The following is a 26,343-nucleotide window of genomic DNA, read 5'->3' as shown; positions in this document are numbered from 1 at the left end:
GGATAACATTTTCAGAATGGCTTTAAGAAAATCTGTTCTCTTCGCTGCCCCAGGATGACGAATGCCCCCTGTACCCACTTTTAAGACCTTGCATACGCTGGTGGTCACAACCCACCAACTAGTTCTGCAGAGACAGAAACTTTTAACCCAAGGCCTATGAGGAAGCAGAGACTGAAAAAAGTTTTAAATACTTTATTGTCACTGGTTCCATTCTGTCTACACCAGCACTAAACACAAGAGATGAGTCTTCAAAAGCAGCGAGCATAAGTAGGGCAGAGGAAGGGGAGAAGAAACGCAGGCCTGGAGCAGGCTGTGTTCAATGTTGTGGGTTCTCCAAAGGGATTGAGAAGAGAGACATGGAGGGCTGTGAGATCATGGAGGGGGAGGGGGGCAATGGTGTTTGAGGTGAAGGCCACTTGATTGGCAAGATGCAACCATAGAATGTACTAAAGGGGGGGAGAGAAGGATGTAGGCCCAGATCATGCTGTGGGCTGGACCCATTTACTCTGGCTTTGGAGCATGCTTAAATGCAGTTTCCAACAAGAGAAGAGCAGCTCTCCAACCTGTAACTGCGCACATAGGAGGCACTCCTTGGGAATTCTGCTCTGCTACCCAGCCAACACAAAGCTAGGAGGATCAGGCAGTGGGCTGCTTCTCTCTCTCTCTCTCTCTCTCTCTCTCTCCCCACAGCCAAGGAGCAGTGTATAAGGTTATTTGAGCACAGATGTCTCTCGCTCCTCCCAAAAGGCTCACTTAGTGAGGGATGGAGGGGGGAGGTACAGGTAGCCAACGGGAAACTACCTAGGACAGCGGGGGCTCAGCTCTCCGTTCCCCAGGGTGGGGATGGCGCAAGGTAATAGCAATGGTGTAGCGAGTACAGCAGTGACCAACAGATGGTAGTGTTACCATGTCTTAGAAACCCACCCCTCCCTTTCCTCATAAGCCAAGAGATTAGTCAAAGGAGATCAGCTGAGCCTCTCCGCTGCCTCCTTGTGCCTGTTGAACCTGGACTGGAGGCTGCTGAGGAGGCTGCTGCTGCTGGGGAGGTCCTCCAGGAGGTGCCATCTGTAAGGAGGCAAACAGGGAAGCGAATAAGGAGGTCTTGTTTAAAAAAGGCATCCCCCCTCCCCCCTTTAAAGCTTATGTAGATAATGGTCCTCCAACCCATGGATTGGCACAGAGGCTAAAAAGCCAATGTTGAGCTGAAGGACATCAGCCTAACACAATGAAGAAGTCTCCAAAACAGTTGCCCCCAAAGTGGTTGGTCGAAGACTCACCTGCTGATACATAGGCTGCTGTCCTGACATATAAGGCTGCTGGGGTGGCAGGTTACTCAAACCCTGTTCCTGGCCAGGGAGGGTTGACATGAGGTTCTAGCAGGAAAAGAAGAGGGCATAAGACTTTCTGCCAATCCACATGGCTTCATTCATAACAGAAGGCAGCCTGGAGCTTAGGGGTGGCTTTGCTACCTCTATGCACATAAAAGAATTCCCCTTCAGTCCTGTCTGTTGGCTGCCCTCACACTGGACACTGGAGAAGGCGCACAGCGCAACAGTTTCAAGGAGTCTCTCACCTGCATGTTGTAGGGCTGGTAGCCCATGGAGACCGACTGATTGCCCATGTAGCCCTGTGGCGCTTGTGTCATGGCTGGGATAGTCTGGGAAGGGGCAGCTGCGTTCTGAAAGGTAAAGGAGGCAGGAATGGGTAAGAAGTCTAGACAAACTTCAACACGCTGGCAAGAACACACAGGGAGAACCTTTTGCTACTTGCAAGCTGGCAAAGACACTATATTTCACTCTTCCTCCAAGGAGCTCAAGGCGGCATGCACAGTCCTCTCCACTTTATTCACACAACCAACCTGGGATGTAGGTGATATAGGTAAGATGGAGAGCTTGCTACTTGCACTGTGCTTGATGGCAATGGGAAGACTTGAACCTGGATTTCCCGGGTCCAAATTCAAAAACCTGAACCACAACACACATAATGTGATGAACTGGACTGTAGTTCATTGAAGCTTATGCAATGATTTTTTCAAAAAATTTTTTGGGGTATTTTATGTTGCCAGAAGGCTCCGTTATTTTTGCTGCAGCAGACTTAACTTGGCTACCCTTCCAAAAATGGTTTAAAATAGGTGCTTCAGCTTCATAATAACAGAAGCATCACCACTAGAATGATTCAAACTTGGATCTTCTCTGTCCTAGTCAAACACTAATGACATCACCATACTGGCTTGAACTCTTCCTCCTCCACTTTCACAACAGCACATATAACCTGCTGGGATTTAATCCCCCGATTTGGGGCAGAGGAAATTTGGGCTGTGGGTCAAACTTGCCTGGTAGCCTTGGGTAGGTGTAGGTTGGTAGGAGGAATAGGCAGGATTCGTGGTGGACACAGCCTGCCCTTGCGGAGCTGCCTGGGCATTATTAGTGCTTGCTGAGTACATGTAGGTGCTCACCATGTTGGGATCTGAAATACAGATGAAATATGAGAAAAGGGCAGCCTTCCGAGACCAGGCCAACTAGCCCAGTATCCCGTTTCAGGTGCTTTCAGCTAACACGTTCCCCCTCCATTCTATTGCTCTTACCTGTTCCTGCCACAGGCATTGCAGTGTACGGTCCGGTGCTGCCCTGGGCAGGCTGGCTCATGTACACTGTGTGCATAGGTGAGCCCTCTACAGAGCCTGCTGGGCTGAAGGTGCCTGGGAAGCTTGTGGGGCCTGATGGCTGGTAGATCACCCCACCAGCAGGAGGCATGGCCTGCAGCTACAGAGACAGGAAGCAGGTTAAGAGAGGGACGGTGACTTAGCTGGTGTATTTGCAAAGAGAACAGCCATGGAAGGGAAGAGGAGGGGGGATTCTCGGCCTCTCCACCCGTCATACCTGAGCATACGGCAAGGAGAAAGCAGGCATCTGGGCCCGCATTTGGATCGTTTGCTTCTGCTGCTCCAGCCGCAGCTGGCGCTCCTTCTCTTGCTCCTGAAGGCGCTGGATCGCCAACTGCCGTTGCATCTCCAGGTATTCCTACAAGTTGGAGAAGCACATGGGGTGCATCACAACACGGGAGCCATGGGGCTTCATGCTTTACTAAGCAGCACCGCTTGCAAACCATTCTGCAGAGGGCAGGTGTACCTTTACTACCGGACGCACTTGGCACCGGCCAGCTCACCTGTTTCTTCTGCCGCATAATCTCAAGCTTCTGGGCTAGCTGGATCTGGCGCTGGCGCTCGGCCTCCTCGGCAGCACGGCGCAGCTTCTCCCTGTGTTCCTCCCGCAGAGCGTTCAGGGCTCCCCGCGCATCCCGGATCTGGGCAAGTTTATCTTGAAGTCCCTCATAGTACACTGGGCGGCGGGGGGGGGGGGGGGGGGGGGCGAAAAAAGGCGCTGTCAGAAGCCCCACCTCCATGAGATCCATAGGAGGTATAGCTCCCACCTCGAGGAAAGCCAGGGCAAACTCCTAAGCGTGTGCCAAAGGCATCATGCCATCTTCCCTTCCTTCCCACCCCAATGCTAAAAAAGTGGAAAGGAAGCCCCAATGCCCATTTTGGTTCAAAGCAAGGAAGTCAATTAACTGCCTATGATTTAACGGGGAGAGGGGGGATCCCAACCGTGCTACAAGTTCCTCCCGCAGGTCTCTGCCCACATTAAGGGCCGGGGCCCTGGGAACTTACGCCGGCGCTCATCCAACTGGTTCAGCAGCTCCAGGAGCTGAGGGTGCATGCTGTTGATGGACTGGAAGAGCGAGCACACGGCGGAGTCATTGGTGATGCTCCGGCCCCGCAGGTGGTTGCTCTTCATGCGGTTGACGAAGGTGGTGACGGCGTTCTGCAGAGCTTTCAGGAACTGGTCGTGGCTCTCGTCTGTCTCACCGTTTTGGTATTGCTGCTGGGGAGACCATCAAAGAGAGATGGGGAGACCATTAATCGGAAGCTGCAATTCCAACTAAGTTAAAGCTCAACCGAGTTCATTTTTCAATGTGGCTTCAGCTGCCTTGGGTTACCCTTGCTCTGTTTCCCTGCAAGGCAACGCATCTCCTGTAAAAACCTTAAAACTTCCAGACTGTTCAAATGCAGCACAGCAAGCTTGCCACACTCCGTGCCCGGCCTCCTTTAATTCCGCTGCTCACACTGGAGAAAGAATCAGCAGTTGCTCACCAGCTGGCAACCATTTCAGGGGGGAAAACCAAACAAACCGAGCAGCTGAGCTTAATTCTGCCTTACTGTGGAGCATCCTAAGACCACACAGGAAAGGAAGGTTGCTCTTACCTCCACCACACTGAGTGGGGCAGGCTGGACCTCGGTGTTTTGGGTTGCTGGCTCCCCCATGGATAGCGGGGCTGAAGGGGTGGGGCTCTTGCGCACCTCCTCCTGCTTCTTCTCCCAGTAGTTGCGGTTCAGGTACCGAGCCAACTGCAAGGAGATGTTGGGAAACAGGAAGCAAGCTGGTTGTCAGTAGCCAAGGTGTCGCTGATACCAGTGAACTACAAAATGGCTTATGGGGACAGTGTGTGTGTGTGTGTGTGTGTGTGTGTGTGTGTGTGTGTCTTACCTCAGGGTCAATGTCCTCGGCCAGAGGTGCAGAGGAGTTCTGAAATAAGAGACATATTACATGATTAACCACCCATGCAAAGATGGGTACCTCAAGAGTGCCCCCACTGCCTCCCCTTCTCTTAGGAGATCAAGCTTGAAACACTGCCTGTTTCAAGCTTCAAGACCAGGCATAGGCAAACTCGGCCCTCCAGATGTTTTGGGACTACAACTCCCATCATCCCTAGCTAACAGGACCAGTGGTCAGGGGTGATGGGAGTTGTAGTCCCAAAACATCTGGAGGGCCGAGTTTGCCTATGCCTGTTCAAGGCAGTGAGCAGGAGCTGCTGAAGCAAGGTGAGAGGAAAAGCCAACACACATTCTCTTCTTCCATGGACTTGGTTGGACTTACCAAAGAACCACAGAATGTTCATGACACGGGAGAAGTGTCTAAATGGCAGTAGGGGAAATCTCTCCAGGTGGGTGGGCACTTACCACAGGTGAGGAATAGAGGGTGTTGACTGGTGGAGCCGATGAAGTGACTGGTGTCGGCTCAGCCTTGGGGTATGTGGAATACGTGCTTTTCTGTCTCTGCAGAGGAAAAGCAAGAGGGAGAACGATATAGGAATGCTTCACCGATTCCTGAACTTGCACAGCAAGCCAGGAACCACTTTTGCAGTCTGCCAGCAAGCCAGAAGCTGATCGGGAATGAAGCATGAAGCATGCCTCCCGACAGTTACCCGCCATCTCAGAATGGCACAAATAAGTGTGCAGTTAGTGATGAAATTAGATTCACCCAGAATCAGCATGGTCTTTATCTGCTCTTAATTAGACAACAAAATGGGAAAGTTAGTGCAGCATTTTAATTAACTTAACACGACGTAACGTGTATGTTTTCCAAAATCGCTTCCGGTAGTTACAAACACCCGATTGGAAAGTACCCAACAATTAAAATGCCTCCTTTTGGCGGGGGGAGACTTGACACCAGCACAAGTTTCCCATATTTGAGGACTAGGCTGTTGCAGGGAAAGAGGGAGTTTATGCAGAACATTGAACTACCTAAGCTCTTTGGGCGCTACAAGGTAGTCAACCTTGCGGAGTACCTCCGAGTATTAACGTCACAGGAATCCCCCCCTAATTCTCAAGACACAAACCATCCTTTCCTTCTCCTCTGCCTCTGACTGGGAGAGTGCAATGGCCAGCTGCAGCTCCTCCTCCTCCTGCAGGGCAGTTTCATCACGCTTGGGAGGCAGCTGAGGGCAGAAGAGACAGCAGTCACTGTAACCTGGGTGAAGAGGTGACGGGTGAAGCCGGAGCCCCATCCCTTGCCATCACAGCCAAGTGCTCACCTGGGACTGCTGGGAAAGAGGGCTGGTCAGGTACTCAGGAGGAAGCTCCGTGGTTGCAGTTCCTTTCCCTTCTGCTTTCCTGTGTATACAGAGAAGCTAGGATCATGACCACAGCTGAACTGCAATCTGGTGGTCGGCCAGGGGTTTGGGGGTGGGGGGGAAAGAGGATCACTCAACACCTACTTTACTGTAGCATCTGTTGATCTGCAATAAGCCAATTAGCTCTTTCTCTTTAAGCTGCAATTTGCTAGACTACAGTGGAAACTTGGTTCTCGAACTTAATCCATTCGGCTCCCGAAATAGTTCGAAAACCAAGGCGCAGCTTCCTATTGGCTGTAGGAGCTTCCTGCACCCAAGTGGAAGCCGTGTTGGATGTTCAACACGAGTATCAAGGCATTCAAGAACCAAGGTACGACTGTATTCAGTTTACTGTTAGAGGAATAACAACTCTCTCCCTCTGGAGTCTGCACATGTAGAAAGAAAGGCTGCCAAAAAGAAACCCCTCATCCTTCCCCAACCCTTCCATGCCAATGACCCTCTTCATTAGCTGAGCTCTGATACTTACTTGTTGAGATGCTCGTAGCAGGGCTCACACACCCGCACCTCCTTCTCTATGCCAAACTTGGGAATGGTGGAATACTTGGAGGAACACTTCCCACAGAAAATCTGCCCGCATGCCCGGCAGTGGTGCTGCGAACACAAGGAGAGGTCGAGAATAGAAGCCCACTAGAATTTAAATCTCCCGGCCACCACCCTCCTCTCGCTGCCATTATAACATGGCTCTGTGTCATGTCAGCTGTCACAGGAAAGGAGCTCCAGGATGGGACAGGGAGCTGCGCCACTCACCTTACGAGTCACCACCCCAAACTGGACTCTGCACCGGTGACATTCCTCTGCGTCCACCCAGTCTGGGGCCTGCCGCACAGAAACAAAGCAAGTATTGGGTAACAAAAGGCTGTCATAAAGCCTTGAAGTGACCCTAAGAGCCCGAGAAAAGCACCCCCAAGAGCAGCAGTATTTGAGGAGGGATCCCAGATAGAGAAAAAGCATGTGTAACATAAAGAGGCAGTACTAAATAGGTGGTTCTTTTCCTGATCTGGAATGTTGGTCATTCTTGGGATACCCTTGTCAATGATCCATGCTCTGATAGCCTCACAGTTAGACTACTGCAATGCATTCTATGTGGAGCTGCCCTTGGAAGATGGTTAGGAGGCTGCAGATACTGTAGAATGCCACTGCTTGTTTATTGAATGAGATGCAAAGACATCAATTTTCTGTGATCTGCACCAGCTAGCTATTTGATTCCAAGTCTACTTCAAGGTATTAATATTGGCTTAAATTACACTAAATGACTTGGGACCCAAGTATATGTTTGAGTTCTTCTCTGATTGTGTGCCACTTGCAAGCTGATATCTGTGGAAGGGGCCCTTATTGTGGGCCCATCCCTGAGTTGTTATAGTGTGTGGTTGTGTGTGAGAGAGACCCATGTGAGGGCCTTCACATCAGTTGTGGCACCCTCAATGTGAAATTACACTGCCTCTGGAGATCTACCAGGTGTCCTTCCTACTTCAGTTACATAGATTGCTTAAAATGCACTAAGGCAGTCATGTCCAAAGTCTGTTTCAGGGGCCTAATCCGGCCCCTGTGGCAGTAGGGCAAAATCCTTTAAAAAGATCAGCAACTTCAATCCCAAATGGGGTATGAGCAATCCGATTCCGTAACAATCTATTAGAAGTATTTACTTTCTGCTGTTGCTTTTACTTCGGCGCATTTTTTACCTTTTGTGAACCACTCTGGGATGCTGTTGTGAAGAACATTATAAAAATGAGATAAGCAAGTAAGTAACACAATTAGCTTCTCTTACTTCCCACATCCCACAATGTACAAATCGAATGGGATACTTCCTATTTTTGCTATCACCCACCCCCAGGCAGCTGGATTTTCACTGGAGACTGATTCAGCCCAAACTCAGCAACAGAAGTATCAAGACAGATTATAATTACCACAAAAAAGTCCAAATCATTTCCATATGTGAGGCGTGCCCCTTTCCCAACTGGGACACTCACCCTTTCCGCTGCAAACATGGCATCACTCTCCTTGAATTCTGGGAAAACATGACCTGCAGGAAAGATCAACAATGTCACTCTGCTGGACTCTTCAACCACAGGCACCTGCTGGTACTTGGGATGGAGGCACCAAGTGGCAGACCTGAGAAGATGTGTACAAATGCACACAAGCCATTCACCTGTTCACGTTTCCTTTTCCAACCAAAGAAAACATGACATTTCCACAAAGGTACTGAAGGGATGAGGCTAGAGGGATTGGCATAGATTGGCCTTCCAGAATTCAGTCCGAGAGACCACCTGACCCACCACGCAACATACCATAACATCACAAGTGACAAAGATCACAGAAATTCTTTTCGGCTCTGGAAGCTACTGTGTTCCATTAGGGCTTATACCTAAGACACTGACACGCTACATGGAAGCCGGTCATTGCTGTTTCTTAAAACAAATGCACCAGTGTACTTTCTCCAGATCCTCAACTGAACATACTCCATCTTCCCCCCCGCCCCCCAGTCTTCACAGCACATGTCACTCATCCTTACCTTCAACCTTCATGATCTGGTAAGTGTCCTGCACCACCTTGTACTTGGGTTCATTGCGGAAGGCATGAGCCCATGCCTGGATCAAGTACAGGATCTTGTTGCGAACATTGGCTTCAACTTGTCTCTGTAGAAATGAGCAGAGCCAGGATCAGGCAATATGCCCAATGGAAACGAACCCACAACCTTCCAAGGGAACAGCGTAAGCGCAATTTAATTGGGATATGACACTCGGAGCAATGCCCCTTGCCATCTAGTATCAGAAACCCAACCTCAGTTATTCTCTTTGCTCACTACTTGTATAGTCATCTTCTACTAGGGGTGGGAAGGACAGAAAGAGGGATTTTCCTTGTAAATTTCCTCCTGCTGGAAAGGAACTCCATGTCTGGCCTATGAGGGTGCTTCACTGTTTATAAATTTGGGTTTCTTTTTCTTTAAACAGCTGCTTACAGAGAGGAGAAACAGTCAAAAAGCTCCTACCTTCAGCAGTTCCTTCAACTCCTCCATGGTCTGTTTGTTAGCCACTTCATCGTGAACTGTTTGACCACAGTTCTTGACCACAGATTCCAAGACCTACAAGGAAAATATATTCACGAGCATGCACTGTACCTGACCAAATATCCAAAGAGGTGCCCTGCTGGATCAGGCCAAAGGCCTATCTAGTCAAGTATCCTGTTTCCCCCAGTAGCCAACCAGATGTCCATGGAAATACCACCAGCAACAAATACAAACGCAACAGCCCTTTCCCACTGTTTTCCCCCAGAGGACTGATATTGAGAGGCATACCGCCTCTGGTATTGGAGGCACTGATAGCTTTATCCTCCAGGAATCTGTCTAATCCCCTTTTAATGTTGCCCTAGTTACAAGTAATTGGCAGCAGAAGTTCTGGTCCTCCTTTGAACAAAAAGTGGGCTGGCTACACATCTCTCTCGCAAGGTTAGGGAAAGAAAGCTTCTCTCAATTGACCTGGGAGAGTGAATGCATCCTGAGGAAATGGTTTCACTTTAGCTTACCTCTAGTGCGTAGAGAGCCACATGTGGATTCTTGTCATTGACTTTCTTCTTTATTGCACCAACAGCATATTTAGCCCTGGACAACAAAATGCAAAGAATAACAACTCAGTCTAACAGCAGCGTAGAAGGACCAGTTGTCATTCTGAAGCCACCTCAAAATCCCTGCTCTCATGAAATATAATAGCAGCGCTTATAAGGGAAGAGGAAAAGGTGTCAATATGTGTCAAGATTCGAAGCTAAATTATTTGACTAATCTACGATAACTGTTCCATTTACAAATCAAAATAATTTACATGTGAGGCAGTGAATATCTTGCACGTCTGTGAGTTTACTACGTAATGTGGAAACTGCTGTACGATGAAAGAATATGCTTCATTTTCTTAAGTATCAGTAGTTGTAGAAAACACTTGGAAATACATGCAGTGCCTTCATTTTCCTATACTTTTCTACAGATACCTTCCTTGTCAAATATTTTCAGACAATTTCATTAGTAAAGCAGAACACACAGAACCAAGCCAATATAAGCAAACATAATTGTCACATAATTATTATTATTTTCCTTTTGCACAAGGGCTGGAACTTCCTTGTTGACAGCATGTCTCTAGTTTCACAGGACAAGAAACCCACAAAACAATTTTCTCATCTCCTTCAGGAGAGGCTGTATATCTAGAAGAGCAGATCTCGTATGTAGTTTTAAGAGTTGTTCTGTTAATAAATACACTGGGATGAGATGGAATGTTAAGACCCAAAAATACTGACATTAATAGATGACTTATTTGACTGTCCTGACAATCCATTTTTCTGAAGAAAATTTGCAGCTACACTCATCAACTGCTCACTTGGTTAGCCTCTCACTTAGCTAAACTTTTTTGGTCAAGGGCCATATTAACCATAAATTACCACTCCAATTGACTGGATGCCAAGGCCATTTTCCACCCACTATTGTAGCTGCAGATCAGCAATGGGGATGGAAGAGCAAATGCTGTTCCTTGATCTTCAGGGAGTGATGGGGCTCAACAACATCACTCCCCCTGCTCATCAGATCAATCTGATGAATAAGGGGAGATCCCCATCACTGCACTGGTCTGGGTGGTGGAGCTGAAACCTCTCTGCTCACACCAGTACAACATGACAGTGCTCAGCAACACCAAGTCCTTCTCAGTAAACAATGACAGCAGTCAAATTGTTGGGGGCCACCAGAAATCACTTGAGGGGGTCCACACATGGCCCACATGTTATCTACCTCTGTATTAGTTTCATAAGACACAGAGCATGCCATAGTAGCAACAATGGTGGCTTTGGATGTGGAAACCCCCAGGTTCAAATTTCTGCTCACCCTTGAGGCTCAAAAGATGAACCTGGGCAACCACAAATACTCAACTTTACCACAAAGGGCAGTTGCAAGGTTAAAATGTGGGACAGCTCAGTGTCCTAAACATATCAATAAACCTTGATGCACATGGAGTGAAGAAAGATTGGTGCAGGCACCAGCACTTACTGGGTGTCACCCTGACGAATCATATCACAAATCTGGAGGATGGACTCCCAGTCTGTCTCCAGCAGAAGCTGACTGGTAGCTTTATCTGAAATACATTGAAATAACCATTAACCATTCAGGTCAAGTGCTAATATACTTATTCACTTTGGGAGTCTGTTGGAAAAATAAGCCGTCCTTCGTATTTGTTGGTAGAGTACACCAGAAATTTGAGAACCTAGAGCAGGCATCCCCAACCTTCGGCCCTCCAGATGTTTTGGACTTAAATTCCCATCTCCTGTTAGCTAGGGATCATGGGAGTTGTAGGCCAAAACATCTGGAGGGTCGCAGGTTGGGGATGTGTGACCTAGAGTATTTTGTTTTGTGACCTACTGTTCACCTAACAGTATCTTGCAAAATATCTTACATGCCTATGCTTGGCACCACTCCTTTGTATGTGGATTGTAATTTTATTGAGTAATTTTATTGGTTGACAGAGATAATGTTGAGGTAGTGAACAATTGTAGCAGTTACATGGAATGGATGGTGAGTGGGATTGGGTGAGTGGTTGTATGAATGATGTGCATTGTTTTGGTTGAAATTTTATGTTGTACCGTATTGCTTTGTAACATTCTCTGACTTTATAATTGATATTATGTTATGATGTATATAGAAACGGATATTGTTTATGAATTTATTTTGTTTATATATAAATCATTTGATATGGTTTTTATTTTAATTACTGTGTTTCTAAATTTATTTTTCTCTATTGTAAACTGTTGAGATTTTCATATAGTTTGCAATCTGTAAATGGAAACAACAACAGTTATGTTGCTGCTAAATGGTGGCCCCTTACAAAGAGAATTTCTAACCCCCAATAGCACAGTCAATATTACTTGCAGAGCATACTTGCTGCCTAGTGACCCTGCCCATGTTTGCTACTCCAACTCTGCCATCCACAAAGCCTAATTATTTGCAACTGTTTCTGTGCATTTTCATCCTCTCACTTATATTGTAAAAAAAATTACTGTAAGCTTCTTTGACGTTTTTCTCTTTCTTTTGCTTATGTTACTCTAAAGTTCAATGTTTGTGGACAGTACTATATAAAATTTGGCAAAGGAGCTCATAATCTAATGACAATTCTGTGCTGTGCCCATCCTCCATCACCCTTTTCTTGTTTTCTGGTAGGCAATGTTATTGTCACCCCCACAGCAGCTGACACATTTCAAACTCCTTCCCCATGTGACATCTGCCCTCCTGCACCACTGTGTCTTGACTGAGTCAATTGAGATTTCTGTTTTTGCTCTGTCACTTCCTGGATTGTTAGTCACCTTGCAGAGCCTGATTTTAATAATACTGGTGAGATCAGCAGTGTTGTACTGTAAAAGCATAAAGCTTTTCATTTCTCAAAAGACTGTTAACTTTTCCCCAGAATTCAAAAAGGGCCAGATTAGTCAGTTAAACCATCACCACAGCTCTGATCCAGTGATAACCCCTTAATTCGTCACTGAACAAGGTGTATATGTGTGTGTGTGTGTTGTGTGTGTGACTTTATTTTTGTAAGGGTTGTATCCAGTGCTATTTGTATTCAGAGTAGATCCACTGACCTTTATGAACGTGGCTTAGATCCAATGCACCCATACTGAGTAGGGCAAACACTGGTTAAAACCCCAAACGCCCATTTTCGAGATCAAAGGGCAGCAAAATGAATGTTGTCATCCTGTCTGTGTCTGGCAGACAAAGTCGGTTACAGCTGCTAGGCCCAAACACGGTTTTATTTTGTTTTTTTACGTTGGGAGCTTCAACCTGGGCGTATGTGGGGCGACCATAGTAAATAACTATAGCAAAATTAATAGGGGGCGGGAGGGGGAGGGGCAGCGAACAGAGAAGCAGCTTTGAGGGGGTAAAACCCATTTGGCTTCCAGAGTAATGGGAGCTGATGGAAAGGGGAGGTCCTACGCGCAGGAGCTCCGGACTTCGACGTTCCCCACAGGAGCTCAGCCCGAAGAAGCGCAGCATCGGGCGAAGGTGCGAGGAGGGCGAAGGTGGGGAGAGGAAGGGGAAGGGTCAGAACAGAACACCCCACCCAGGTATTTGGGGTCACAGGTTAACGGGACAGGTCGCTACCGGGACTCCCTCCCGCGCCCAGTACCTAGAAGCCGCTCGAAGGTGCCGCCGCCTCGCCCCATGGCGATCTCCGTTCAAGAGCAAGTAGCACCGACCGCTGTATCTGGTTCGCCTCGGAAACCCGCTTCCGCAGCCTAGGCCCCGCTTCCGGCTTCCGCTGAACGCCGAGGCGGGACTTCCGGCGGCAGCCATTTGGCGATTGGCGGACGTGGCGACCGGAGCGGCCTGTCGTCCTAGTACGGATGGGTTCGTGGCCGGGAGGAAACGGTCGCCTCTGGTTGCTATGGTGATGGCCGGCGGCGGCAGCAGCGGCGGTTCTACTTACTTGCTTCTGGGGGCTTCGGGCGCGGGCAAAACCCTGCTGGTGAAGCGGCTGCAGAATATCCCCTCGCGGCTGGGAGGAGGGCCAGGGCTGGGGGAGGGGGGGCAGGTGGTCGGTGTAGCCGGGCAGAGAAGGAAGCGAGGAGGCTGTCTAGGCTGGAAAGGGGTAGTGGGTGAGTTGCATCTCTCTGGCCTGCCTGGGAGGGGCGGGCAGGCGGGCTTTGTGCCCTTCTTGCTGGTCATCCATGCCTGCCTGGCAGTGCGACTGGGCACTAGTTGGGGCATAAGCCATGGAAGGAGGGAGAGGGGGAGGAGATAGTTCCTGGTGACAGAAAGTTAAGTGTGGTGGGAGGTTGGCTTCATGACAACAGACCCTTCCCGTGAGGGTTGCCGTATTTTGAAAAGCAAAACTTTCGTGACTTCCACTTTTAACTATGGATCACTACGGCGACTGCAACCATGAAAAAAAAGAGGACGTGCCCTGGGAAAAGAGAGGACATATGGCAACCCTACTCCCATCCTCTCCTCTCCTGGGGGTTGAAAGGAACCCCTTGCACCTGTTTGGGCTCTATCTGTGCTGTGTTGTACCGAACCTTTCTTCATTCCATTCCCACCACTTTCCTTAACAGTCTCTCTGCACAGCTGAGCTCCAAAGATGGTGCCAAAGACCTTGGGGAGCCGCCAGCTACTCTGCCTACGGTATGGCCTTTCTTGTCTTTGGTTTGGTTCTTATGGCGCAGCTGTAGAGCATGTGCTCTGCAAGCAGAAGGTGCCAGCAGGTTTGCTCCTGAACATCTTGTTCAAAGGATCTTGAGTAGCACCAGTAGGAAAGAACCACTATCAGCCCAAGTAAATATTGCCCAGCTAGCCCACCAACAGTATGACTTGGCATAAAGCAGCTTCTTGTGTTCCGATTGGTACAGGATGCTGTGGTACCCAGATTAGAGATGATTTACTGCTCCTGACAGGAAGATGTGGCAAAATCTTTGACAAAAGCAAATTGTGGTAAAGATAAGGGCATTGCTGTGGTCACACTAGCTAATGTTTTACACTTCTGTCATCAATGAAATCAAACTTCATTGAGCAAATTTCATCAATGAAACTGAATACTGTATATACAGATTGGTTTATTTCAGAGTGGTTTTTGCTTGTGTGATAATGGCCAGTAGGTGGCTCTCAGGGAGGGGTTGTTCTAAGACAGGCCCCAACTTCTTCCTATAGTTTCTGCTGTGATACCTTTGTTGCATTTTGTCACTCTTCTTGGTACAAAGGAAAAACTTCTGTTAATACATGTGAGTGTATAGCTTACACATGGCTGTGTGTTGTAGTCGGCCTACATTTAGTTGCACACTGCAAAACTATTATCACGTTACCCTCGTGCTGACCTTTAAAGCCCTAAACGGCCTCGGTCCAGTAAACCTGAAGGAGTGTCTCCACCCCAATCGTTCTGCCCGGACACTGAGGTCCAATGCCAAGGGCCTTCTGGCAGTTCCCTCGCTGCGAGAAGCCAAGTTACAGGGAACCAGGCAGAGGGCCTTCTCGGTAGTGGCACCCACCCTGTGGAACACCCTCCCACCAGATGTCAAAGAGAAAAACATCTACCAGACTTTTAGAGGACATCTGAAAGCAGCCCTGTTTAGGGAAGCTTTTCATGTTTAATAGATAACTGTATTTTATCATTCTGTTGGAAGCTGCCCAAAGTGGCTGGGGAAACCCAGCCAGATGGGCGGGGTATAAATAAATAAAAATATTATTATTACCCTGTCCCCAGCCTCCTGCAAGTATTAATATTGCTCCAAATATTTTCAAAATAAGCTTGGAGAAGCTCAGCAACTTTGGGAAAAGAAGCAATTGTACATAAGATGAGGACATAGTTCAGTGGCATGTATAAGGCAAGACCACATTCAGCATTTTGGGGTTTCTGGGCAACACACCATCAATAAAAAAAACCAAGAAACTTGTAGTGCTCTCAAGACACTGGTTGAAACTATTGAGTTATCCTTAAGCACTGTGGTTTTGATCGCACAAACATTCCTAGAGCCCTCTGCCCAGATGAGTCATGTAAACTAAACCTCAAACCTAAAACAACACTTTGACCAACTCTCTGTGATGTAGCTCAAGGGTAGCTTCACCATTCTCTATACCAGTACTCCCTGGGAACACTTATTTCACACCCCATAGCTCTTAGGTTACCTACACAAAACGACACTTTTACAGTCTGCATTAGTCCACAACAGGCCATGAGATATGTACAGTGTGATCCCATAAATGCCTACTGAGAAGCAAGTCCCACAGAACTCAGTGGGACTTACTGCCAGTAGAAGACTTCAAACCTATGCACGTATTTGGGAGTAAGACACATTGAGTTATTTAACTTCCAACTAAGTATGCACAGGATTGCAATGTCATTATAAGGCAGCAATAGCTTGTTTTGAGAATTTTAACTGTATCTCCAGCTTATCAGGCTTTTTAAGGGCATGGAAGAGCTCCAATCAGATTCTTCCAGTGCCAAGAGTTGAGTCATGCTTGACAGAAGTACCTGGACCAATCCCTTTGCCTATGTTGTGAATAACAGCTCAGTTACCCACCAGCATACAAGTCTAATTGGTGGTTGTCCCTTTGCAGGTTGGCACAAACCTTACTGACCTTCAAATAGGAAAGAAAATCACAATTCGTGAACTGGGAGGATGCATGGGCCCCATCTGGTCTAGTTATTACAGTGACTGTTGCTGCGTCCTGGTAAGGGAAATCTGTCCGCTCCTGTGGCTGTTTGCTGCTCTTATTTACTTACTTTCATTAAAAATGAAAGCTTAGGGTCTGAGGGGCCTGGAACATCAGCACGTCCTGCAGCTGCCCCTTGGCAGCCCTATGTACAATACTTCCACTTAGGGGGGGAAAATAACTAAAAATTTCTAGAAAATCTTGCTCTGATCAGATAACAACTAGGCAGTTTGAATGCTGCAGCACCTCAGTAGTTCATGCATATTTCCAAATTCTTCTGGCTATGATCAGAGTTGGAAAACTTTGGAACTTGAGAAACAAGCAGTTTTTCCACTTTGGGGCTGTCTTTGAACCATTCCCTTTTTCTGTCTCTCCTGCAGTACATGATTGATGCTGCTAAGCCTACGCAAATCTCCTCATCCTGCATCCAGCTTCTGTCACTTCTTTCTGCTGAGCAGCTATCATCAGTCCCTGTACTCATCATTTTCAACAAGATGTAAGAGATATTTAACTTTAATCTCTGTGCAGGGGACTCTGGAAGGGGGGGGGGAGCAGAATTTGATGGGCTTCAGTGACTGTTGGTAGCCAATGGCAAGGCAGTGGGGTGATGATGACTACCTGCAGTTAGCAGAATGGGGATATTTTAATTTTCAGTTGATTTGCAACCTGCTCACAATGTTCCACTGCAGGGCTTCTTATTGGAAACAGTTCAGCAGGCAGTAAAAAGTGTGTGACTACTGTTTTCTCTCTCTACTCGGACTTCAGTGACCTACCCTGCTATATGTCCCTTGTGGAGATGAAGTCATTGTTCCGACTCCAGGATATCATTGCCTGTGCCAAGCAGCCCATCACTGTTGTAGAGACCAGTGCGCGTGATGGCAATGGCTTATCCAACGTGATGCAGTGGTTTCATTCTACGACCCGATGTGATTGAAGCTGGAGATTGCTCTCACCTCAGGTACCTTGGTTGGACATGGAGCAGCAGAAATAGAGCTAGGCAACAGTCCTAGTCTTATCACTTAGGAAGCGGCAGCTAGCAAAATTTATAGCCATCAAAACTTAATAGTTCCCTGCAGGCAGTGGAAACAACATTGCTACTATGGACTCTGGATGTAGTTTGAACCCGAAAGTAAATATTTTCATATTTAAATCATTCAGTATATTGCCTCTTCTGTTTTGCATGTGCTACTAGGATGCTGGAAGAGAATGCTTCTATGGAAGGGGAGGACAAACTACATGTCTGTCTCATCCATTTATTTTAATTAAGGTCTTCATTTCTCACAGTCCAAGTTCCCATGGCGTCTGTGCCAGTTCTCAAATTCCTTCTGTGGCTTAGAGCCTCTTTGCAAGATTCTTTGTTCATGCAATGAATGCAGAGTTGTTAACAAAGGATCCAAAAGGTAGCCCTTTGTTTCAGGGATATTGTAACTTTTACACATTCTAAGTGGACTATAATATAGAATAAATTTCTCCCTTCAGGTATTCACACAACAGCAGTTGCAACTGGCCTGTGGAATGTGGTTGCGTGTCAAGGGCACCTATTTGATTATATGTGGCATGAAACTTAGCTTCTGCCATATCCTTTTGTGACATTATTAGCTGCATGTCATTCTCACTAACCATTGTCGTATACACCAAACCCCATGCCCCTTGCTTAATCTGCTACAATGGCAAGATCTTTGATTAACATAATGGTGAAATAGCAAAAGATCCATTTGTCCGTCCATCTTGTACATCAGTGAGTGAGGCCATTGCCACAAGTGGAGGAAGCGACTTGCTTGGACTCATTTTCTGTGCCGAGCCCTGCCTCCTTTTGCCCAGAATCAATCACAGACTTTGGGCCATGTGAAGGAGGTGACACTTTGAAAGTTTAAAAGTAGCCACCCCTCTCACCCTTTAAATACCTGATAGAATAAAAACGGTGTCACTAATTTTTTGACGGTTAGGACAGAACAAATCTGGAGAATTTCCTTGGGAAGGTATTTTGGGCTAAGCAGTGTAACACTGCCAAGAAAAGTGCTTTAAATGTTCAGGAAATGGTCCAGAAGCAATTGGGGGGGGGGATCAAACTAAGATACATTTAAGCATAACAGTACATTTAAACTAAGGAATCCTGAAAAAGATGGTGGTGATCTGTTATATTATCATCAGCTATAATCTATGCTGTTTTTCTGACAATTGTTGTCTCTCACAGCTACTCAGATCAATAATAATAAAAAGATGTACTGCCACCAGGCTCACAAGCGAAGGGAACAACAAAAGAGGAAAGGATGGGGGCAGGGGAGAAGGTGGAGTGAAAACAAATATTCACAAGTAGAATCACAGAATTGTAGTGTTGGAAGGGACCCTGAGATTCCATTTAGTCCAACCCCTGCAATGCAGGAATATGCTGCTGTCCCATACAGGGATCGAACCTGCCACCTTGGCGTTATCAGCACCAAACTCTAACCAACTGAGCTACCCAGGCTTCATGAACAGCTGTAATTGGGTAGTTTTTCAAAAGAGAATGTTTTTAATAGCATCAAATCAAGATGTCCTGGTAAAAATGGCATCCTGCCAACAAATGTCTTACAATCTTCTTATTGTGCTATGGCCCTACAGATCCACTATGCAAAGCCCAAAAGGAAGGGCCATTACAATTCTTAAAAATTCAGTGTTTGGTTCTTCTCTTTTAAATATCATTAGTTTCTGTATCATTCAAGTACTTGGGTCCAGCTCAAGGAACAATTTCAATTTGCCTGTTCATGGAAGTTGGAACTGCCAGCAAATATTAAGAATTGATGTTATTGGGCTGAAGGTGGATGAGATTCTCATGATCTTCTGAACACAGAGAAGCTTGAAGGCAGACAAGAGGAGACTGACATTTCCAGAAGCATGGGCTGTTCCTCAAAGCATTCCCAGAGCAGCCGACATCAATTTTCCATTTCACAAGGAGCATTTCAGGCAAAAGTTCATCTTGCCCATCCACTGATATACTGCTGGATTGAAAGGGAAATTTCAGTTGCCATTGTTATTAGAGAACTGGTTTTATTTTTTACAATCAGAATAATGGTCCTAAATATGCACCACTCAGCAACAACACCTATATTTTTCAGTTCTTCCTTTTAGTGCTCTTTTACATTCCTCACTTACCAGAATGGCTGTTAGTAACACACCCTCCACCTCTAATCTTGCTTGTAAATTATTGCCTTGGGAGTGTGCTGGGAAGTGAACAGAAGAACTAAGAGATTGCCAGCATCCAAGGACAAACAAGATGCAACAGTGGCACAATCCTGTGTTAGCGGATGATGCCAAATTCCTATTAAGCAGGGTGGTGGTAATTTAAAATGAAACCTAGGTGACAGCAGTACTAAGCCCTTCTCCCACCTGCCCTCCCCCCCCATTTATTTTTGACAGGCACTGTTTCTGATGGAAGAAAAAAACAGCTTGAGGAAAAGTACAGGCAGAGCAAGAGTTCAGCACCCCTCCCACTTTCCCATGCTGCACTTTAAATTGTTCCCCTGCCCTGTTTCATAGGAAATTGATAGCAATCCGATTCCCTCCAATCTGCTACCATTATATCTTGTTTGCCTCCAAGGTCCTGCAATTTACTTCCATCAGTTTGATTTCCTAGTGAAATACATTTTCAAAAATGGACTGCATTTCCTGTCTCTGTGTATGTACATATGCATACACTCAGCAGTAACAGGAGAGAGCGCTACAACACAGCCAAGCTTGTCTCATTTCCAGTCTCTGCAGATGTTTTATTTACATAAAATCCACACATAAGCAGGGTGCGGGGGGGGGGGAGCATGCAAAGCTCTTGCCATCCTCATCACCTCCTAGATCAGGGGTCCCCAAACTTACCAGGCTTCGGGCTGGTTCCTCCTCCACCATGGGCCAGGGGCGTAGAAGCGCGCCCCCATATGCACGCACTCGCTTTTTCCGGTGCACTTCCGGGTTGGCGTGGCACCGGGAATAGCTTGTGCGCGTGCGCACGGGCCTCTGCAGACCTGAATGTGTGCCGGAAATGAAGTTTTGTGCATGCGCAAAAGCTATTTCCGTCGCCGCGCCAACCCGGAGATGGGCAACTGCGCTGCGCCGGTAAGAGCAGATGGCGGGGGTCGGCGGAGGCCGCACAATTGGCTTGCGCAGACCACATCCAGCCCGCGGGCCTTAGTTTGGAGATGTCTGTCCTAGAAACTGCAGGACCAGCCTCCTGTATTCATGGAGGCTCCCTGCACAATTCAGGACAAGGAAAGATCAAGGTGCCTTGATGCATCAAACTGCACAGGCAAGAAGCCACAGGCTAGGTGGGCTTAGGGATCATCGGGTAAGCAGGAAGCAAAGGGAGTGGAGAAAAAGTTTCCTAATATCCAGCATGTTTTGGACCTCTCGGGTGCTTCATCAGGAAGTTACAAACTTCTGTTATACTGTCTCCACTTTCCTTCCACAGTACCTTTTCCTCCTACCTTTTTGCTTCCTCTGCCCCGCCCCATTAGCCTCCGCTGCACCCGCATGGACTCAGTGTAAGGTGTACACTAGCTTTGGCTAAGGCACTAGTCCATTATGTATGTGCTACCCAGCCAAGCAGCTTGGCAGCAGCAGCTTGTCAGTTCCATGGACCCACTCAATAGTCTTACCTCACCTTCAACTGCTGCATTCTCATTTCCCATATATAGTATGAAGCTTCTGAATGAGAAACATCTTGTCTTCCCCTTCCTGGAACATTAGAGACATTAATGTGAGTTGCGGGAAAGTGGCTTTCTTGAACAAATGCTAGCGATGTTAGAAATCTATATAAAAGGTTGAAACAAATGCGATCTGTGCTCACTTCATCCAGCTCAAGGAAACATTTCCATTTGCCTTTCCATGGAAGCTGGGATTGCTTGCAATTGGTAAGAATGGACGTTCTGGGATTGAAGGTGGATGAGATTAGTGTGAAATTTCCTGAACAGGAAGAAGCTTGAAGGGGAGGCAACAGGAGACTGACATTTTCAGCAGCATAGGCCTGTTTGCCATTCCTGGAGGGCTTAAAATCTATTCTGCCATCTCCCAAGAAGCATTTCAGGCAGATAATAAAAGTTTGTAATGCCCATTGCTTTTTCCTAAGCGCTGTAGGGGTCTACTGCAAGTTTAATCTATTATTAATGAAGTGTCCTGCCATTATGACTAGCACGATTCATGCAGACAAAGGGACTTCACAGCAGGGACCTAATGTGGAAGACGCACTGCATCTGTAGAATTTTGTATATAAGCACTTTGCGTGAGCACACATACAGCAGTCTTCAGAAATATCTTTCAATGGAAGCTGAGAAACCAAGTATGCTTCTACTGCACTGCTTTTCACCACAGGGGAAATAATCCTCCATTCATTCATTCATTCATTCAGGGAAAGAAACAGACTGCAGACCATTTGCTTTGGTTCCAATAAATTCCAAGAACTAAGGGCCTAGTTCTTAAGGCTCCACTCAGCATAGTACTCAAATTCTCCGACAAAGCAGGAATTAGCAGCACTTTCAGGTCTCAGAATTGCACAGGACAAAGCAGACTCCACTCACATTGGCAATCTGCTCCTTCAGCAGGGTAATGATTTTCCGCTGACCTTTCACCACTTGGAAGTTGAGGTAGATCACAGCTCTGCAAAATCACAAAGGCGCGGGACAGAATGAGCACACTGAGAGATGTTAAGTGAGAAATGCGCAGAAGAGTAATATGCACACCAGGGATGTGGAACAGATTGGTGACAGAACTGATGCATCATGGTCTGCCCTCATACAGAGAAGAGGGAGGGCACTAAACCCCCCATATCCATTGGGTAGTCAGAAATCCTGGGTGTTGGTGCATCTAAGTCACTCCTTCCCATGAGTATATTGGTGCCTCAGCCTCTGACAGCTTTGAGATGCACATCCCATTAGGTATGGTTAGCTGGACACAGAAACACCCCAAAATTTCCTTTTCTGGATTGCATCGTAATTGGATTACGTAACAAATGTGGTCCCTCCAAATGTTGTGCAACTTCTATCAGCCTCAGCCAGGTGGCCAGTTGCTACAGATGTTGGAAATGGGAATCCAGCAACAAATGAAGGCCACCAAATTGTGGTGGCGTTGGAACAGCACATGGCATCAACAGTGCTAAAGAAAAGCTTGAAATGTGCAGATTATATTTACAGGTTTAGTAAATTGCATTAGTGCTAGTTTATGAGGTACCCCAGCCTGATATGGGGAGGTGTCCCGCAGTGGAAGCCCATCAACCTTTTACAGAAGAGAACAGCTCTGAGCACTGACTGATGCTACTGAAGCTGAACTATGCTGAGAACAGGGCACACAATCAGCCTTCCTTCCAATTATATGACAGGTTGAGGTATATGCTATTCCCGGTAATCCTTGTATTCACCAAACCACTTTGATTTTTGGGGGTTGGGAAGGGGGAAACCATAAATAGTGGAGTCTTTCCACTTACAGCAAAATTCCAGCAATCAAAAACAGGAAGAAGCTATTTTGGATCAGGTGCTGGTGGATCCAGGTAAACCAGGTGAGGTTTGGGTTGGATTTCTCCAGCTTTAGAACCCAGGTCTTCCCAGACTCATAGATGGTCTCGTGGTCTCGGAAGGGTCCACATATCTTTGATGGTTTAACTCTGGATGGACAAAGAGCAGCTCAGCATCAAAGAGCTATTCAAATGATTGTTGCTCTACTTGGGCATACAAAAGCTACACACGTAATCATTTTGTTTTTACAACATTTATACAGCGTTTTCCGATAATTTACAAAGCCATTTGTAGCATAAAAATGTAAGTTCAAAGGTGAGCGTCACTGATTAAAATGACACAAGAGGGAGATACCAGCAAGCTTGGGAAAACCTAAAGGTTTACAGAAATGCAAAAATGAAACAACCTTTAGACAGAAACCAAAACAAAGGACAGCTGAATAAGAACCGAGTGTGCTCAGCAGCCATGGAATGCTGACTGACTGTTTGAGTTAAAGAAAACAATAGAAAAATGGGTGGGAGGGGAATATCTTGCAGAAGACCATGGCTGACTGAACAGGAGTACTCCACTCTGCAACCTTTTACTGCAGGCCCCACAGGGGTTTAACTAATAACTGATTGTGTAACTGTCTGAATATTCAGCTGTCTGCAGTAACAGACGCCCCTTTTCAACTATAGTCATACTTTGTGTTGCGTATGCTCCATGTTGCGTATGTTCGAGTTACGGACCTCTGCGACCCGCAAGTCCTCCACGGAGCGTGCACAGGTGTGCAGAAACATTCTGCGCACTTCGCACATGCGCAAAAGCGCAAAAAACTGCTAACTTCCAGGTTTTTTCTTTTGTTCGTTTGTGTTACGTACGCCCGGGTTACGTATCACACATTCAAGGCAGCCGCCACCGCACATGCACGCATTACAGCAAACCCAGAAGTGGCCCAAAAAGGGGCGAAACAGCAAAAATGGTGCAAGAACAGCATCTAGCACAAGCCTTGGCAATTGTGATCCCAGAAATGCTTGCACTGACCTCTGAGGCCTGTGGAGAGTTTGAGCATGGAGGTTTGGAGGGTCTTTGCAGACTTTTCAATAGTGTTCCCAATATTCACGAATTCACTTAAGCGTGCAGCGCCTCAGAACGTAACCCCCGCATAAATGGGGAGTTGCCTGCATTTCTCTTATATGCCAATTTGCACAAAGACAAGTTTTTAATATGTTACCTATTATTTCCCATACCATACTTTATTTAGCAGTATCAAAACAGGTGCGCATGTCTGCCAGAATGAAAGCAAAAATCCTTAATTATGTTTGACCCCCAACCCCATATGGAAAGAGTGGTTTACAGTATGTCCTGTGAGCAGGATGCGGCATGCAAGACTTCTGACACATTCTTCAAAGGAACAGCAAGAAATTGTATGTTTTAAAAATGCAGCACATCAGAGGCCGCGATGACAGCATGCTCACCAGCATCAGAGAAGTCGTTCAGACTTTAGTGCCTTGAAGATAGGCTAGTGTGGCTGCAGTAGCGCTAGGTGGAAGGTGAGCTTTTTATGAGTGAGGGAGCAATGTAGACTAGTAACAAGGTGCCTTGGGGAAAAGCTCTGCAGAAGAATGGGACGGAGAATCATAGAATCATAGAATTGGAAGAGACCACAAGGGCCATCCAGTCCAACCCCCTGCCAAGCAGGAAACACCATCAAAGCATTCCTGACAGGTGGCTGTCAAGCATCTGCTTAAAGACCTCCAAAGAAGGAGACTCCACCACACTCCTTGGTAGCAAATTCCACTGCCGAAGCCCAAACGGGCTGAGAGAACCGGAATTAACAGAAGTATGGCAAAAGACCCAGCAGTCATAGCATTCCCCTAACACCAGGAATGTAACTGCAGCCAGTTACAATTGAACAGAAAATCTACTCACGCCCAGATGGTGTAGGAGAGGAATATGGAGGCACCCAGGAAAGAAGGGAAGCACAGCAAGGTGATGAAAATGGTGCTCATGTGAGATGCACGCCAGGGTTTACTGGGAGACTGGCAATTTCTCATCAAGCTGGTCTAGGAGGGTGGAAAAAAATACAGAGTTTAAACTAGCTTACTCACTCTCAGCCATATACTGAAGAAGACTGACCATAGCAAGCACTTTAAAGGGCAACGTGCTTCTAGAATCCTGCAGAAAGAAAAGCAACCCAGTAGGGAAATGGCCAATGGGAAAAGCAATAAGCACCCCTTCTCTCCCACTGCTTTTCTGCTCAGAATTGCACCTCCCAAGGCTGTTTTTCATTTTAAAATGGTGTGTGTGTGTGTTATAATATAATACACTTCTATACACATGTATTCGACTCTCAGCTTCTCATGACTGATAAAAGTAAAATCTAGGTTGCTTCCTGCAGGTCAAGGACCTCTATCAGGTTTCCATTTCCTTTAATTGTCTTCGGGACAGAGCGAGCTACAGATCTGGGAGGCAGTCCTCCATCCACTCAGTGTGATTTGCTAGCTTTTCTCCATCCCAATTTCTCTGCCCACAACGAAACTTCCATAAGCCAACCCTCTGCTAATGCATGTCACCTCAGTGCAATGGAAAGTGCATTAGTGCCCCTTGGAGATGGGCAGATAAATTACCTTCTTAATATAGAACAGCAGCAGCAACTTGAAGATTTGGACAACAGGGAGGAGTGGGGCAAAGAAGACTCCCAGCCTGGGCAGGGGGGACAAAAAGGAGAGATCAGTCGTTTACTTAAGCTGAGCTTGTGAACCCCTGCACATTTTTTGCACCAGAATCTCAAATTACGCAACCAGAATCCTGTGAACTATTTTACATTATTCAATCTAGTTCCTGGCTTTTAAAGGAGGTGGAATTCTTTAGCAGAGTCTGGAAGAAATGAATGCACAGAAAGATCGAAGGTGGAGATCGATGGGCTGCAAGGGGTCCATGAATAAGGAGCTTTTGCTTGACCTAGAGGCTCCACCCCATTGCATGTTTTTTGGTGGTGTGGCGATCCTATTTTAAAAGTCGGAATGGTACAAAATAGGGTAAAAATACTGTAAATAAACAACCAACAACAAGGTGCAGATGTGCAGCAGTACCTGAAAGACTGCGGCAGCAGAGATTTAAAGGAAATTTAAAGCCTTCCTGCTTCAAAGTGGTTAATTAGGATTGTTTAATTTACTGCTGGTCTTGATATTTGTTTAAATAGGATTGCTATTTGAGAAAGCTGCAGCTCGAGGGTAGAACAAGATGCTTTGCATGCATAAGTCCCAGGCTTTTCCAGGTAAGGCTGTGAAAACCTTAAGAGAGCCCCTGCCAGTCAGTGTAGACAATATCAAGTAGGTGGTCCAGTGGTCTAATTCAGTAGAAGGCAGCTTCCTCTGTTAACATATGTTATTGCACTAAAAGCCACCCTGAGCACCTCACATGAGACAGGGTGTAGATGTTTTAAATAAAATGCATGCGATCTAAAGATCCTCTGCCTTTCTTTGAAAATAGTTTGGTGCTTTTAACTGCAGGGTGAACAGAACGTAAGACTATAACAAGAATATGGAAAGGGAAAAGTAAAGTGACCCAGCAAAAAATGGAAACGGGCATCTCTCACCAGGTCAAGGTCTGTCCATAAATGAGCTCCAGAACATTTCGAGCAATGTCAAATTCAGGCCTCCTCTTACTCTGTAGCTTCTTCTCCAAAATAACCCTGAGTAGTAGTCAGAGATTGAGAGAAAGAGATTGGGTTGCATCCCATGAAGTCATTGCACAAGG

The 26,343-nt window shown here is 46.6% G+C and overlaps 3 protein-coding genes and 1 non-coding gene across 15 annotated transcripts in view; 1 reads left to right on the top strand and 3 right to left on the bottom strand.

Annotated features, from left to right (window-relative positions):
* Positions 1–177: 177 nt before the first annotated feature.
* HGS (hepatocyte growth factor-regulated tyrosine kinase substrate) lies at positions 178–13,246 on the bottom strand. Of its 5 annotated transcripts, none has more exons than XM_033139075.1 (21): positions 13,116–13,246; positions 10,988–11,072; positions 9,490–9,565; positions 8,957–9,049; positions 8,480–8,603; positions 7,875–7,990; positions 6,718–6,786; positions 6,437–6,561; positions 5,872–5,950; positions 5,677–5,775; positions 5,018–5,113; positions 4,545–4,583; positions 4,262–4,405; positions 3,668–3,881; positions 3,166–3,338; positions 2,880–3,020; positions 2,585–2,762; positions 2,333–2,466; positions 1,574–1,678; positions 1,278–1,373; positions 178–1,065 (listed from the first exon to the last, which is right to left on the bottom strand). In XM_033139075.1, exons 1-21 carry the CDS (start codon positions 13,150–13,152, stop codon positions 952–954), a joined length of 2,337 nt encoding a protein of 778 aa, XP_032994966.1. In that variant the 5' UTR covers positions 13,153–13,246; the 3' UTR covers positions 178–951. The 5 variants fall into 5 exon arrangements, with proteins under 5 accessions (XP_032994966.1, XP_032994967.1, XP_032994968.1 ...); XM_033139076.1 differs by having other exon boundaries at positions 3,668–3,878; XM_033139077.1 differs by having other exon boundaries at positions 5,686–5,775.
* A 71-nt stretch (positions 13,247–13,317) lies between these two features.
* Positions 13,318–21,209, top strand: ARL16 (ADP ribosylation factor like GTPase 16). 4 transcript variants are annotated; one of them, XM_033139083.1, is made up of 6 exons: positions 13,318–13,376; positions 14,041–14,110; positions 16,037–16,150; positions 16,513–16,628; positions 16,898–17,090; positions 20,955–21,209. In XM_033139083.1, exons 1-5 carry the CDS (start codon positions 13,333–13,335, stop codon positions 17,064–17,066), a joined length of 513 nt encoding a protein of 170 aa, XP_032994974.1. In that variant the 5' UTR covers positions 13,318–13,332; the 3' UTR covers positions 17,067–17,090; positions 20,955–21,209. The 4 variants fall into 4 exon arrangements, with proteins under 4 accessions (XP_032994974.1, XP_032994972.1, XP_032994973.1 ...); XM_033139081.1 differs by lacking the exon at positions 20,955–21,209 and adding an exon at positions 20,794–20,929; XM_033139082.1 differs by lacking the exon at positions 20,955–21,209 and adding an exon at positions 17,325–17,415.
* TRNAI-GAU lies at positions 18,526–18,599 on the bottom strand. The gene has a single exon. It is a non-coding gene; the product is annotated as a tRNA-Ile (tRNA).
* TMC6 (transmembrane channel like 6) overlaps positions 18,622–26,343 on the bottom strand; it is a 27,826-nt gene continuing 20,104 nt past the window's right edge. For 4 of the 5 annotated variants that reach the window (XM_033139070.1, XM_033139072.1, XM_033139071.1 and 1 more), the window contains 7 exons: positions 26,183–26,278; positions 25,212–25,287; positions 24,514–24,647; positions 22,575–22,751; positions 21,673–21,751; positions 20,755–20,833; positions 18,622–19,110 (listed from right to left, as the gene is read on the bottom strand). In XM_033139070.1, coding sequence (XP_032994961.1) covers positions 20,777–20,833; positions 21,673–21,751; positions 22,575–22,751; positions 24,514–24,647; positions 25,212–25,287; positions 26,183–26,278 — 619 coding nt within the window. In that variant the 3' untranslated portion in view covers positions 18,622–19,110; positions 20,755–20,776. The remainder of the gene's footprint in view (positions 19,111–20,754; positions 20,834–21,672; positions 21,752–22,574; positions 22,752–24,513; positions 24,648–25,211; positions 25,288–26,182; positions 26,279–26,343) is intronic. The other variant, XM_033139073.1, reaches the window with a different exon arrangement.

This window comes from Lacerta agilis, chromosome 2 (assembly GCF_009819535.1).
Source record: "Lacerta agilis isolate rLacAgi1 chromosome 2, rLacAgi1.pri, whole genome shotgun sequence".
In the NCBI taxonomy this organism is placed as follows: Eukaryota; Metazoa; Chordata; class Lepidosauria; order Squamata; family Lacertidae; genus Lacerta; species Lacerta agilis.
This window is presented reverse-complemented; position numbering and strand designations above follow the sequence as displayed.

Coding starts and splice junctions, on each gene's coding strand:
- HGS (XM_033139075.1), bottom strand. CDS start 13,152: ATGGGGCGAGGCGGCGGCACCTTCGAGCGGCTTCTAG. Junction 3,339..3,667: donor CCAGTTGGATGAGCGCCGGC/GTAAGTTCCCAG, acceptor CCCGCCGCCCAG/TGTACTATGAGGGACTTCAA. Junction 2,763..2,879: donor TCTCCTTGCCGTATGCTCAG/GTATGACGGGTG, acceptor CTGTCTCTGTAG/CTGCAGGCCATGCCTCCTGC.
- ARL16 (XM_033139083.1), top strand. CDS start 13,333: ATGGGTTCGTGGCCGGGAGGAAACGGTCGCCTCTGGTTGCTATG. Junction 14,111..16,036: donor CGCCAGCTACTCTGCCTACG/GTATGGCCTTTC, acceptor GTCCCTTTGCAG/GTTGGCACAAACCTTACTGA. Junction 16,151..16,512: donor GTGACTGTTGCTGCGTCCTG/GTAAGGGAAATC, acceptor TCTCTCCTGCAG/TACATGATTGATGCTGCTAA.